Below are 14,230 nucleotides of genomic sequence, written 5' to 3'. Positions count from 1 at the left end.
AGTTAAATACAATAGAAATGCTTACAAAAATTTATTTTGTATTTTTTACCCTTTATTTACAAAGCTCACAGTAGCATCTTCAGCATTATCTTGTCTTTCTTCTTTAGTGTTCTTCTACTATAACAAATGATAAATCTTCAATAGTAAGATGAAAAACATTTAAAGTGTTTTGTTTTTTTAATAAGAGTCCTTTCAATCAAGTCTTCTGTCTCATCTTATTCCTTGAAAATTTGCTCCAGCTTCCAAAATCTAATTTGTTATTCTCATAGTATACAAAACTAGAAATTGGTCAACATCAGAAGTTGAATTATCATGATACATGTATAACATCTCATTCTTCCATCTAGGAACAATATTTTTAAAAACATTCATGCAGTCACAAATGACATAAGACTAATTGGTATTGACTCTAATTGAAACATGACCACCATTAATGTATGCATTTTGCAAAAGAGGATGACATTAAAGAGCCATTAAATCTCTTGATTATTCATCAAAAAACTGACAACACAGTTGTAGAACTTTCCCGTCATGCGACTTTTATCTGATGCATGGCTTACACACACTACTTAATTTAAAATATTTAACATTTTATTTAAATATAATATTTTTTGTTTATTTAATTCAATGATTCTAACTAAAGCATGCACACATACTGTATTTCATTTGCGTGGGTGTGACGGTACCAATGGCCACTTCAGATATTAATTTATTTAATTCTACTGCTCACATGTGACATCAGAAGATAGCATACAACTACATCAGCTGTACATCAGTGCTACACTAGCACAATGAGGTACTATTGACACAGTATACCCACTTAGCTGCTAGTTTATTTAGATCATTTTTTGGTATGGGGGTGCGATCTTGCAAAAACATTTTTTACAAATATTATTATTTTTAATTGTTAAGAAATGTGCCTAAGAAAAATAAAACCTTAATTAGGTGAAATCTCAAGATACTGAGAGTGACCTTGCTGTACAACTTCACTCCCTTGACCTTTTAAGTTGAAAATTTAATGGCAACAATCCCCCATGTATAGAAGTAATTTGACAAAGTTTGGTCAAAATTGGTCCCATAGTTCTAGAGATATAAGGAGTGCAGAACACACACATATATACATACACACACACACACACATTCAGGAAAATTTCCATCCAGTTTTTTAGGTTCCTTAAGTATCAAAACATGTGAATTACCATTCAGGTATTACTTCAGAGGATGAATGAGGATGATATGTATGAGTGTAAATGAAGTATAGTCTTGTACAGTCTCAGGTCAACCATTCCTGAAGTGTGTGGTTAATTGAAATCCAACCACCAAAGACAACCAGTATCTATGACCTAGTATTCAAATCCGTATAATAGTAATTGCCTTTACTAGGACTTGAACGCTGGAACTCTTCCAAATCAACTGATTTGGGGAGACACGTTCACCACGAGACCAACCTGGTGGGTTGCATAGTTCCATCTGGACGGCTACAACAGCCATAAAAGTAGGATTTGGAGTGCTGAAAATCCCCACACATAACATGAAAAACAATTGCACCTGCAGAAGGTGGGTGTATGGTGTGAGATATCACAAAAATAAAATTATTGGTCCTCTTTTCTTTTAGTACACCATTATTTCAGAACGATATTAGAATATCTTATTGCAATTCATTGCACTTTTGGAAGATGAAGATTGATACTGCTGGTCCCAATGTGACAGTGCATCACATAATGCACATTCAACTTCTGATTTCGTTAACGAATTCTTTGGTACCTTTGGTATGATCGCATTATTGATCATGGCTTATGGCCTCCAAGATCTCCAGATTTGACTATGATAGTTTTTCTTTGGGGGTCAACTCAAAAAAAAAAAAAGCCTACAGCAACAAACCCTGAACACTTGAATAGCTAAAGGTCAATATCGAACAATCTGTTTTAAATATCAACCCACAAACTCTGTAAACAGTTGCAAGAAACACAGTGAAAAGGGCGGAAGTGCGTATTCATGAAGATGGCAGCCACTTCCAGCATTTACTACACAATTTAAGGTATTGGAAAGTTAGGAAATAAAATATTTAATTTAATAACTTAGAAATGCCTTTTTTATTTAAATATACCTACTGACATAGATAGGTTGCGTTTTATACGGGACACCTGTATATATGTTTAGTATTATTTATAAACATATATATTATGCAAATGTATGGGAAACTATGATTTTAAAAATGAAATAAAAAATGGAAAATGTAATTTATCTAAGTAATTGTGACTGGAAAGTTTTACTGGGCTTGTAATTAAAAAATAGTAGAACTAACAGGCTATTGTAATAGTCCCCAAGGTAGTCCCTCTTCGGACTGAGCACACAAACTTCAATGTTGTTTCCAATTTTGGAAGCCTTCCTGGAAATTTTCTATCTTAAAGGAGTTAAGAACCGTATTTGACTGGATGTCTTCCTGAGATCAAATTGGTTTCCTTTCAGGAAAAATATTAATTTAGGAAACAGGTAGAAGTTGACAGGTGATAAATCAGGGTAATAGAAGGGGGGTTGTGGAAGCACAGCAATTTGGAATTTGGCCTAAAATTCTACAATCAAGAATGCACGATGGGCTGGTGCGTTGTGATGAAGGACCCAATTCTCATCTTGCCAATGTACGGACCTTTTCTTCTGCACAAATACTAAAGAATGCTTTCATAATATTCCTGGTCGACTGTCTGCCCCCTAGGGGCAAATTCATGATGTATGACACCCGTAGAATTAAAGAAAACCATCAATATTTTCTTCACATTCAAACCAACTTTGTTACTGTTTTTTTTGGTTGTGAACTTAGATCCTTCACATGATTATGCCTTTGCTTCTGGATCATACCCATAAACACATAATTTGTCACCTGTAATTACCTTACACAACAAATCTGGTTAAGTTTTGGCCTGATTAATCAGTTCTTGGGACACTTCAAGTTGGTATTGTTTCCGCTGGTCTGTCAGCAAAGGTTTGGAATGAATTTTGCAGTCACTCGAGCATGTTCAAATCTTCATTTAAAATTGACTGAACCATGTAGAAACTTAAATTCACTTCATCAGCCATCCCCCTGATTGTAAATCTATGGTCAGAGCGAACTAAATTGCAAACATTCACAATGATTTCATTGGTTTTTGAAGTGGAAGACTGGCTGGACCAAGGAGGTCATCTTTGAATCTGTTAAACCAGCTAAAAACAACTGATCAGCTCAGACATTTATTCCTGAAAACTGTTTTTATTTCATAAATCTCAGAAGCTAATTTCCCAGTTTTCAAAAAGAATCTGACACAAACTTGTTTCTGTTTTTTCATCCATTTTGTGTAATCAGTATTCCGCCAAGAACTGAAAATATGTCATCACTCACCAGGATGCCATTCTCTACTGAAGCGATATTGCGATGATTTTTTTCAGGATGTTTCAAGGACAAAACAACTTCCCCTTCTACAGCAGCGGGTAAACCTACGCTTTCCTACTGAGCAGTGGTGGCACCTGTCTTAAAATCTCCAATCACATCTCATATGTAATTATAGCACATATAATGTCATTTACTAGTCTAATTTCTCTCTTTAAATAAAATATCAGATAGATGTCCTCTACAATTTTCTACCTCTGTTGTAGTTCAGCCCACAGATTTAGCATCACTGGTTGCACCACATTATCTATATTGATCTGACTTCTTGAATAGAGGCTTTGAGTTCATTAATGTTATTAAATTTTCTGATGAACTCTCTAGACTTTAGATACCCAAGAGAAAATAGTTGCTTACTGATGGATTTAAAGAACATACCGGCTATGCAACATCACCTTTACTTAGAAATCTTCTATCATTGTGCACCAGCCAGAATTGAATGTCCCTTCCTTTTTAAAGAAATAAAAGCCTATGATTTCAAAACTTACCAAAGCACACCAAACAGTTACATATGGACTGTGGAAAGCATGCATATGAAGCTGTTTAGGATTTGAATCTGACCAGTAACAAAAATTCTATTTGTTCACTGTGCCCAAAAAATGAAAACACACTTCATTTCTCATTATGAACAGGACCATTTCATCAGTAAACCAGTTAATAAAATTTTCACAATATGTCACCGGATTTACTTTGCCATGGAAATCTAGATCTCACACCACCATCATTTTACATGAATGAAAGTTCAAATCCTTGTATGGAATACTTCTGACACTGTTGTGGAATAAATGAAGGGTTGCAACATGCTTTCTGGTTCAGCACTGAATGCTCCTCATCATTGCCTGCCTGACTATGTCAGTGTTTGGAATTGTCCTAACGGAGGACACAGGACGTGGTAGTTTGTTTTTTGTAGCAGAAGCAGTAATTCGTAAATTCATTATTCACAACTTTATCATACTGCAGCTATGAATGGAACTGTGACCTCAAAATATTGAAATGCCAATGAAATAATCACTAATAATAAAACCAAATCACTATTTTTAAGATGTTTTCACTATGAATCAATGGTATAAAGCAGTTCACTGTTCCATTGTTACTGAAATGGTGTATTGTATGCAAGGTCACAGCTATTTCAATTCCACCTAGATGTCATGGTTGCCAATTTATTTAGCTTTAAAAATCATCAGGTTTCAGTGACTCACTTGCATATAGGAGACCAGTACATTTTTATGCAGATAACAAAAATTTCTTTTCACCAGGAATTAGAATCACCTTCAGGGTTCCTAAATGAAAAAGCCTCAACCATCCCTGGAATGTGTGGCACAAGGAAGTATTTAACTGTACAAATCATTCAGCTACACCTTCACTTCTTCTTCTTCTCAGTCTTAACTCCTTACGTGTCCTGCAGCAAAAACGTATTGAGAAAACTTTTACAATGCTTCTATTTATAGCCATCCCATTTGCCTCTCAAATTTCTTTATGCCTCTTTTGATAAATTCCATTAAGATAAAATTGTATGTTTTATCATTTCTTTCAATTAATTCTGATTTCTTTCAATAAGATGATGTTTCAGCTTCCAAAATAATATCTTATTTCATTTTCAGTTCTTTAGCCAAATTCCTATCCATCCTTTTTTTACTTCTCTGAACAATTACATAACTTCCTCTGGTTGAGTAATGGCCCTCTACTTAGGATACAGATGTGGAAAGCTGTTTTTTTTTAAGACATCACCTGTTCAAGATAACAGGTGAATTTCTATCGATCAAAAACAAAAATTCTGTATAATGACTAGTAATTCACTGAGCTGCTCTGCTTAGCAAAGGCATCTCATTTAAATTAAGTGTAAAAGTGAGAAAGGTTAGTAAGAAAAATAAATAAGAAAACAGGATTAAGGAATTTTTGCAAAAAAAAAATACCTTATTCAAGCAATTAAACCACAATCTTCAGTGGGCAGGCTTTGTAATAAGGGTAAAGAAGATACATTTAAAGACCCTATAGATTAGAATATGAAGGAGAGGAAGAAGTGGGAGCAGGAATCAGAGACTGGCAAGTTACTATAACTGATAAGAGGTGAATAAAAAAAAAGAAAGATGATGAAGCAAGGAATAATAGAGCTCAGGACTATAGAGTATGTGAGTAAATAAAAGAATTCTTAACTATGGAATGAATTTAGAATTATATTTACCAGTAGCCAGTGGCAACTTAACATCAAATGACATTAAATAAGATGATTTAGGAACACCACAACTAATCCAATCTGGACGTGCAGTCTTTCCAAGCAGGACACCATGAACACTTCTCTGAAGTGAAGCGAGTACACTCGGCATCTATAAAATGGTGATGAAAAGTAAATAATTGAATGAATAATAAATTATTTTATATGTAATAATTTCAGCCAATTGATTTCAGATGACCTACTACCTAAGTTAAAAACATCTGTAATTATTATTATTAATATAATCAAAGTAAATAGTAATCATGCAACAGTTTAATCTATGTCATTCCAAATATCATTAAGTCATAAAATAAAATATAAAGTTAAATTTAATGTAATTACCCAGAGATGGACAAAGACCACCCATAAAAGAGTAAATTAAGGAACCATGACTACTATTTACTAACATGAAATCGACCACAATTCAATAATTTGTTCAAAGGAGGTTCCTATGAGCTGAATGCACACTCTGCAGAGTTGCAATATTTTCTTTAACAGTCATGTTAAAATACCAAGAAACTTATATTAACCTGATGACACTCTATATGTACGTTTCACTAGTTCCCTTTTTAGTGAATTTATCTCTTTCTCTCTCTCAAACTGATAAATGTATTTCACTATGTCAATATTCTAAAACACTTGAAATAGTTCATACTAGCTTTTTTTCCTATCTAATTTCTAAGGAACATTTAAAACATTTTCTATAAGCTACATAACAGCTTTATATTGGAAACAATGTTTTACACTAAACTTCCAAGTCATGGTATTTATAACAATGAAACTTTTTCGGGGTCAAAAATCGCTTATTCTGATGTATTCCATCTGCTGAATTCAAGAATAACCATAAAAATACAGATTAGCTCTTTTTTTTTGCTATGGAGATACAATGACATGTCATTTTTTATCTGATCTACCTTTCTAGTTTGGGGGTAATTTTGTTTTTGGAGTTGTCACACCTGTTAAATGACAAAACACAACGTTCTCCAGCTGTTTGTAGGCTGTATTAGTGTTGCTGTGACTGTGAGTTTCATATTGTTTGTTTAGTAATTTGTGCAGAATTTCTGGTTTTCGAGTGCTTTTGAAGTGAAAAATTTGTTAAATCAAAATGTCACGAAAATATGTAAATTCAGTAAATAATTTTTGTTAAATTTATAGTGAAATAACATTTTCATCAGAGAAACGCAATCTGACATCTCTAGTAAAAACTACTTATCAACATTATTTTGGTATGATGGTAGGGAACCAGGATAAGTCATGGGGTCCACACATATGTTGCAACTCTTGATCAGTTGTACTATGAGAATGGCTGAAAAATAAAATATTATCTATGGCTTTTACTGTGCCTATGGTTTGGCGGGAGCCTACAAACCATTTCCATATACTATTTCCATAACCATAACCATATACTATTTCTGTTTGACTCCACCTACATAGGAAGGATTGTCAATGAAGAGAGGAACAGTTCAATACCCTAATCTTCCATCTGCTATTCGACCTATTCCACATTCAGATAGTCAGTTCCTAATCTACCCCAAAATTATGAGTTTGAAATAGAAAATGAAGACAGTGTGAAAGAAGAAGAACCAAACAAGCTTTCCACATCCCATGACTCTGATTTTGAAAAAGATAATAAACTGCACAGACTGAGTCAAGAGAAATTGAGTGATCTGTTTCAAGACCTTGGTTTGTTAAAGGAGAAAGCAGAACTTCTAGGGTCAAGACTACAGTAATGGAATCTTCTCCAACATGATGTCAGGGTCTCACAATACAGACATCATCATAGAGATCTGCTTCTTTTTTTTTTTGAGATGAAAAACAATCTTGTTGTTTGCTGTGACATTAATGACTTGATGAAATGTTTGAATCTGAATCATGATCCAACTGATTTGAGGCTATTCATAGAAGCCTCCAAGCTTAGTTTGAAAGCTGTATTACTTCACAATGGCAACCGTCTTCCTTTTATTTGTTGTCATGCAGTTCACATGAAGGAGACTTATGCAAACATGGCAATCCTCCTAGACTGACATGAAATATGCTGAACACAAGTGGAAAAACTGTGGCGATCTAAAAGTTTTCGCTGTACTCTTAGGAATGCAAGTGGGGTACACTAAATATTGGTACTTTTTATATATGTGAGAAAGTAAGGATAGGAAATCACATTATATACAAGCAGACAGACCCACAATAAATCTAACTCTAGTGAGAAAAATGTCATTGCCGAGCCTCTTGTGGACCCAAAAGATGTTCCTCTTCCACCCCTTCATATAAAGCTGGGTTTGATGAAACATTTTGTTAAAAGTATGAACCCAGAAGGACAGGGCCTTTAAGTACTTAAAAGACAAATTTCCAACATTAAGTGATGCAAAAGTTAAGGAAGGTATTTTTGTTGAGCCACAAATTTGACAACTTGTGAAGGATCCTGTGTTTGACTGAATTTTGGAAGAGAAAGAGGAAGCTTGGGAAACCTTAAAGGTAGTCATTGATGGATTTGTAGGCAAAAATACCATCAACTCAGATGCAACATGTCCCTTAAAATCCATTTTCCCCACTCACATCTGGACATTTTCGCTCCCAGTTGTGGAGTTGTCAGTGATGAACACAGAGAAATATTCCATCAGGATATTTCTGTAATGGAACAAAGATATTAAGGCCGTTTGATAGAAGCAATGCTTGTGGATTACTGCGGTCTGTGTGTATGGATGCTCCAGAACTCACTTACAAAAGGAAAGCCAAATGACAACAATCTCAAGAAGCCACCACACAATTATCTAAGACCCAACCAACTGTCAGGTATTCTTCCATCAATTAAGAAAGAATTCTTAGAATGTAACTGTCATTAAAAAAATGTTGTTTGTATATATAATTAAAATGTATCGTTTTCTCTTAAATCCGTTAAAATAAAATACTTCCACCTATTGAATATTTCAGAAACTAGAACTAATAGAAAATTTTCTTTATCATATTCGTTTTTCTCAACCCAAAATTAGTCAGATTTGACTCATGAAGTGAAGGAAACATTAAAAAAAAAATTCTTTGTTGGGCAGTGTTATTATTACACTCCCTCCATCGTGAATCATAAAATGAATGACCACTTATATACAAATAAAGGTTATGAAAGTATTTCATTTGAGTTATATCTAATTTAAATCATTTTATAACATTTAGATGTAGCATATTTATAATGACTGATTGTATTTCAATTTTTTTGATTTGGGTAGATGGATGGTGGGCGGACAGTGTAGTAGATAAGGGATTGGTGGGATAGGGAACAGTTGATATTGTACATGATTTTATGAAGAAAGAACTTATAAAGTTAGCAAAATTGTAAGATGACAAAAATTTAATACGGATTTCAAAATCGCAAATTCAAAAACTTTGGAAAGAAAAGCAAGATCTTTTAAAATCTAAATCACAGTCGTGCTCATTCAGCAAATCAAAAAAGTATAAACAATGTTCAAAACCAGTTTGTGAATAAGACAGTTTTGATGAAGGCATTGTTATAAGCCAAACAGTAACAAATTTCATGCAGAAAATAATGAATTGCCTATATTAAATAAATTACACGATAAACTTCAAAAGTGTTTAATTTAATGGTTCAAGAACTACACTAGCAGCTATTCTGAAAGAGTTAGGCTTTGGTGTAATACTGGTAATAATAGAAAACATTGAATTGAGAAAGAAATCTGGTCCAAGAGGAAGAGTTAGGCTTTGTCCTGTAAATCTGATAATAGTAAAAAACTTTGGACTGAAAAAGAAGACATCTGGTGAAAAAGGATGGAATATTTAAGAAAAATGACTGTTTGCTGAAAAGAAGATTCTTTGATTATTTATTTGGGCAATTCGTATACTCACCTGATGGGCACCTTACGACTTCCCAAAGATGAAAAAGACCTCAAGGAAAGCGATTTGGACGGTAAATGTGAAGCAGAAAGCAACTAATGCCTTGAAAGGCATAACAAGTGAACAGCTCAAAATTATTTTAACCAATGGAAAAATGTTTGAACAAGTTTATTGGGTATAATAGAGAATGAAGGTGATTGAATTTTCAAAATGTAAAAATAAATACACAACTAAAAAAAAAAATTTTATTATTTTTGGTACCCCTTATGTAGCTCAACTTTAATGTTGTGTTTTTTTAAATTGTACATTAAACTTTGAAAAAACTTCTGCTATGAAATAAGTTCATATTAACCACTGACTATCTGATTTAATGAAAATTATATTTTTTTTAATGGTTAGGTCACCTGTATTAAATCAAAACACATCTTATTAGTCATATTTCTATTTCTATCGAGATTCCTCTTCTAGGTAAAAAAGTTTTGATCATAGCCAGTTAACATTAAAAAGCAACAGCACACCATCAACTCTTCCAATACTTGCTCCCAGCACATCATCATGACTGATTTGCTGTTTGAAAAATCTTATTGTATAAACTAAGGAGAGTGGCTGTTCATCTTGCCTCAGAAGAAGGTAAGTTGCACAATACAGGGAGGAAATGGAACAGGAATTAGCCTCAGAATTGCAGTTTTAATCCTAGTGGTTGTGTTTAGCTGATTATCAATAAGATTTATAAACAATCAGCATATGAACACATTAAACTTATAGCAGCCATCACCACATGATCCACTCCATATTGACTGAACTAGTTTTTTGAGAAATTTTGTTCCTGGTTCTAAGCTTTATAAAAGTATTATGAGATGACTTTTTGAGAGAAAGCCTGTCACAATTAATTCAAACATTCTTAGGACATTGATTATATTTCAATTTTTGTGCCGTTACATTTAATTAGCGAGTTCTGAAGAACTCAATAAGAAGTTAAAAATGAAATTTCCATTTTTCTCAGATTTCTGCATAATCTCCTTTCTTGAAATACGTAACCCAGGATTATTGAATTGTTAAAAATCTGTTTAGTTACTTCCAGTTATTGTGATGAACAATAACATCGACATAAACAGACACCTTAACAATCAATTTGGGTAGCTTACACATTAAGTTAAATAGTAATAGTACTGAGAAAACTGATCCTTATGGAAGATTGTTATTTAACTGTTTTGGGTTACTAAATTTATTCCTCACACATCCTCAAAAAGCTGATGTCAGAATGTTGTTCATCAGCTGAATTTACGAACTACAAGGGTCAATTTTTGGTCTTAATCAAGACATCCTCACTAGGTAATGTTAAAGAACAATTTCTTTGTTGCCAGACAAGCATTTACCCTCTAAGCCAAAAATAAAACTGTTACATACCTAGGACAACTAGTAGTATGTGTAATATTATTAAGGATCACAAAGCCAATGAATAATGGGGTATAAGATTGGGCACCTCTCCTACCATCCTTGATCTAAAGTAATTTATATAGTTAATTTTTTGATTCTTTTGCATGACAATGTGCATCCCCACATCGCTCAGAGAACAAGAGAAACACTTGTTCTCTGAGCAACCCAACAAACAAAAAGTTGGGTTGGGAGGTGTTGCCACGTCCTCCTTACAGCCCAGACCTTGCCCCATCCGATTTCCATTTGTTTGGTCAGCTCAAAAACATTTTACATGGCAAGAAGTTCGACAACAACGAAACAGTCAAAAAAGTGGTACATGAATGGTTTAAACAGAAAGCTCAAAGAATGGTGGGTACAAGTGTCTACATGTTTCTGGAGACTATGTTAAAAAGTATTGTAAGTTTCATTGTCATTGAATAAATTGTTTTTTCTCTACATCAAATTGTCTCATTAATTATTGAACATCCCTTGTGTAACATGAAGGTTTACAAATAATCATTAATCATATATGATAAAGAGAAATATCTGAATAATTTTTATTTTAAAACAATTAATGAATATATATAATAATTTTATGCGATTTAAAACAATTAATGAGGTATGTAATATTTTTATGCGATGTAGATACTGAAAGATAAATCTGCACTTTATTAAACATTCATTATATTAAAATCTAAATCCTGTTCTCAACATTTGTTGTTCTTTGTTTCAAAGAAAAATATTTAATATCTTAAAAAATGATGATAACATAAATAATTTCTGACTTAATTGAAGTTTCTTTTTCGAATAAATGCAGAATTATTCATTTAGTTCATTTTTTTAATTTCAATATTATCATTACAATTTTCTATTTCTATTAATTTTTTACAGTTTGAAAGCCAAAATATATTATGGCCTCCTTGTAAGTGTATGAACATTATGGTAAAAGTTCACCAAATTACAGAATGAAAATTTCTCATTAACTGGTAAGTAAATCACTTTGTCTAGTATACTGTTTCTAAATAAAATTTTAATTTGTCTAACTTTTCTTTGTTTTATTCAAATTGTCTTAAACCATTTTGTTCTGAATTAAATTCTCCACAAATTTTGTTTAAAAGTTTTATGTGGTTATTACCCATTTAACAAAGTTATTTGTCAAACATAAATAACAGTGTTTTTTACCCTAATTGACTGGTTTTCACCCAAGATTTCTCAAAAACTACTGTGGATATGGCTCTGGGACCTATTTTATTCAATTTTTCAGGTCAAAAACCATAAGAAATCACTAACGCTCTCTCTTAACTAACGTCCTAAAAATTTCAGTATATCGTCATTTCACCAGGGTAGCTGAATCTGAGCAAAATCTTTCACTTTCCACAACTTGCAAACAAAGCATTTTAGTACACATGTCTATATGAACTTTTTACATTATTTTCACATGTAGAATAGGTTATGAAAGTCCCACAAGAACTTCATGATACACCCTGTATGTACTTTTACCTAAAGAAATGATCTATATTTAGCATTTATAAAAATAAGAAAGACTGACAAAGCATATTTTCAGCAACTTATCTTGAAAACCTTAAAAAGACTAATACTTAATATAAAAATTTAATTAATTTTTAAAGAATAATTATAAAGAAAAAATGAACACAAATTACCATAATATTTTGATAGGCAAGTACTCTAGGAGACATAAGTAAGGCAGCAACGGCACAAAGTAAACGTCCAGTGTCACCACGGACAGTAACAAGACTAAGTAGGCAAGCACATGCCACTGCTGTCAAATGCGTACCATCATCTGGACTATCTGGCAAAGGACCATGTAATGTAGCAAGATCCAGTAACAATTCAAATAGTGGATCTGAAAAGATGTCAATTATATAAATTATCCATTTACGTGAGTTTATATTAACAATTCAATAAAAATTTAGATGACAATTAAGTGTTTAAAAGAGGGCTTGCTATTAAGTATCAATTTTTTATAAGACTGTTAAAAAAGTTCATCTTCCCAGGATGATAAAAAGATACTCAAATAATTTTTATTTTAAAGCAATTAATAAATGTACATATTTTTATGTGACAGATTTTGAAAGATGAATCTGCATTTTATCATAAACTTCATTAAATTAAAATCAAAATCCTGTTCTCAACATTTATTGTTCTATATTATAAATAAAAATATTTAATATGTTAAAAAATAATAAATATGGTACCTGTAATATACATCATTCCTGAATAAAGTCTATTTTTAGAATTAATGCAGAGTTATTAATTTATTTATTTTTCTATTTCAATATTGTCATAACAATTTTTTTATTGCTATCCAAATATTTTAAGTTTGAAAGCAATCATATTATGGCCTCTCATCAGAATGAATTCTAATATAAATCACTGGTATAATTATAAAAATAAGAAGCAATGAAACTGATAATAAAAAATTTCTCAAAAAAGAAAAACACTGAATAAAAATTTAGGTTTATAGAGTGTTAAACATATAACACATTAATGGCAATTGCATATTTTGTTAAACTAACTGATAATGTATACTGGAATAAAAATTTAAAACTTTAAGAAAAACAAGATTAATATATAAAGAAAAAAGGGTTAATGTTTATTTTTTACAAGCATCAATAAAGTATAGTAACAGAAAAGTAATAAGATAAATTGACTGCATGGAAAAATTTTCCATGCAAGATGGAAAGTTTTTTTTTTGACAGAAAGAAAGATATGTAATATTAATACAATAAAATAGAATAACAAATATACCAGAAGCCACAGGAAGTAAAATTACAAAGGATAGTTGAAGTAAAGTAGATACCAAAAGCAAAGTGAACTTTTAAACTGGAAAAAAATTTGCTGTTTTCAAAGACAGATTTAAGAATGGGAAGGGAATTCTACAAGAATATTTATTTGTATGTAGTGCAGTGATGTAAGGCAACAAAATAATGAATCCAGAAAAATCAAGAATAGAGATGTTCAAGATGAAGTGTACAGGATAATGTTGAAATATAATACGTTAAAAGACTATAAAATAAAAAGGTTTTGAGGTGAAATGAGATAAATTAGCAGTAGAATCTAATAAAAAGGAAAGGAACGTAATAAGCCATCCAGGCTTATTATATTTGGATCTAGAGTGAACCATATAAAAGAAAAGAAAAGGAAGAAAAAAGATTGGAATATGTGAAACATAATTACAATACATGAAGATAGGATGGAGGAGGTATGTTAAGGTCAAGAGAGTGATACGTAGAAAAGAATGGAAAAATGAATCAAAACAGTCATTAATAAATTAACAAATGAAATCATTAAAGATGAATAATATATACCTTCTATTTTACTTC

At 32.0% G+C, this 14,230-nt stretch overlaps 1 protein-coding gene across 1 annotated transcript in view; it reads right to left on the bottom strand.

The window, feature by feature from the left end:
• The window catches only part of LOC142329500 (E3 ubiquitin-protein ligase MYCBP2-like), a 145,412-nt gene that overhangs the window by 107,100 nt on the left and 24,082 nt on the right, over positions 1-14,230 (bottom strand). The window contains exons 5-6 of the mRNA XM_075374174.1: positions 12,548-12,750; positions 5,601-5,742 (exon numbers count right to left, since the gene is read on the bottom strand). Of these exons, the coding sequence (XP_075230289.1) occupies positions 5,601-5,742; positions 12,548-12,750 (345 nt within the window). The remainder of the gene's footprint in view (positions 1-5,600; positions 5,743-12,547; positions 12,751-14,230) is intronic.

Source organism: Lycorma delicatula, chromosome 8 (assembly GCF_047948215.1).
Source record: "Lycorma delicatula isolate Av1 chromosome 8, ASM4794821v1, whole genome shotgun sequence".
In the NCBI taxonomy this organism is placed as follows: domain Eukaryota; kingdom Metazoa; phylum Arthropoda; class Insecta; order Hemiptera; family Fulgoridae; genus Lycorma; species Lycorma delicatula.
The sequence above is the reverse complement of the archived record's forward strand: the minus strand, read 5'-3'. Positions and strand labels throughout refer to the sequence as shown.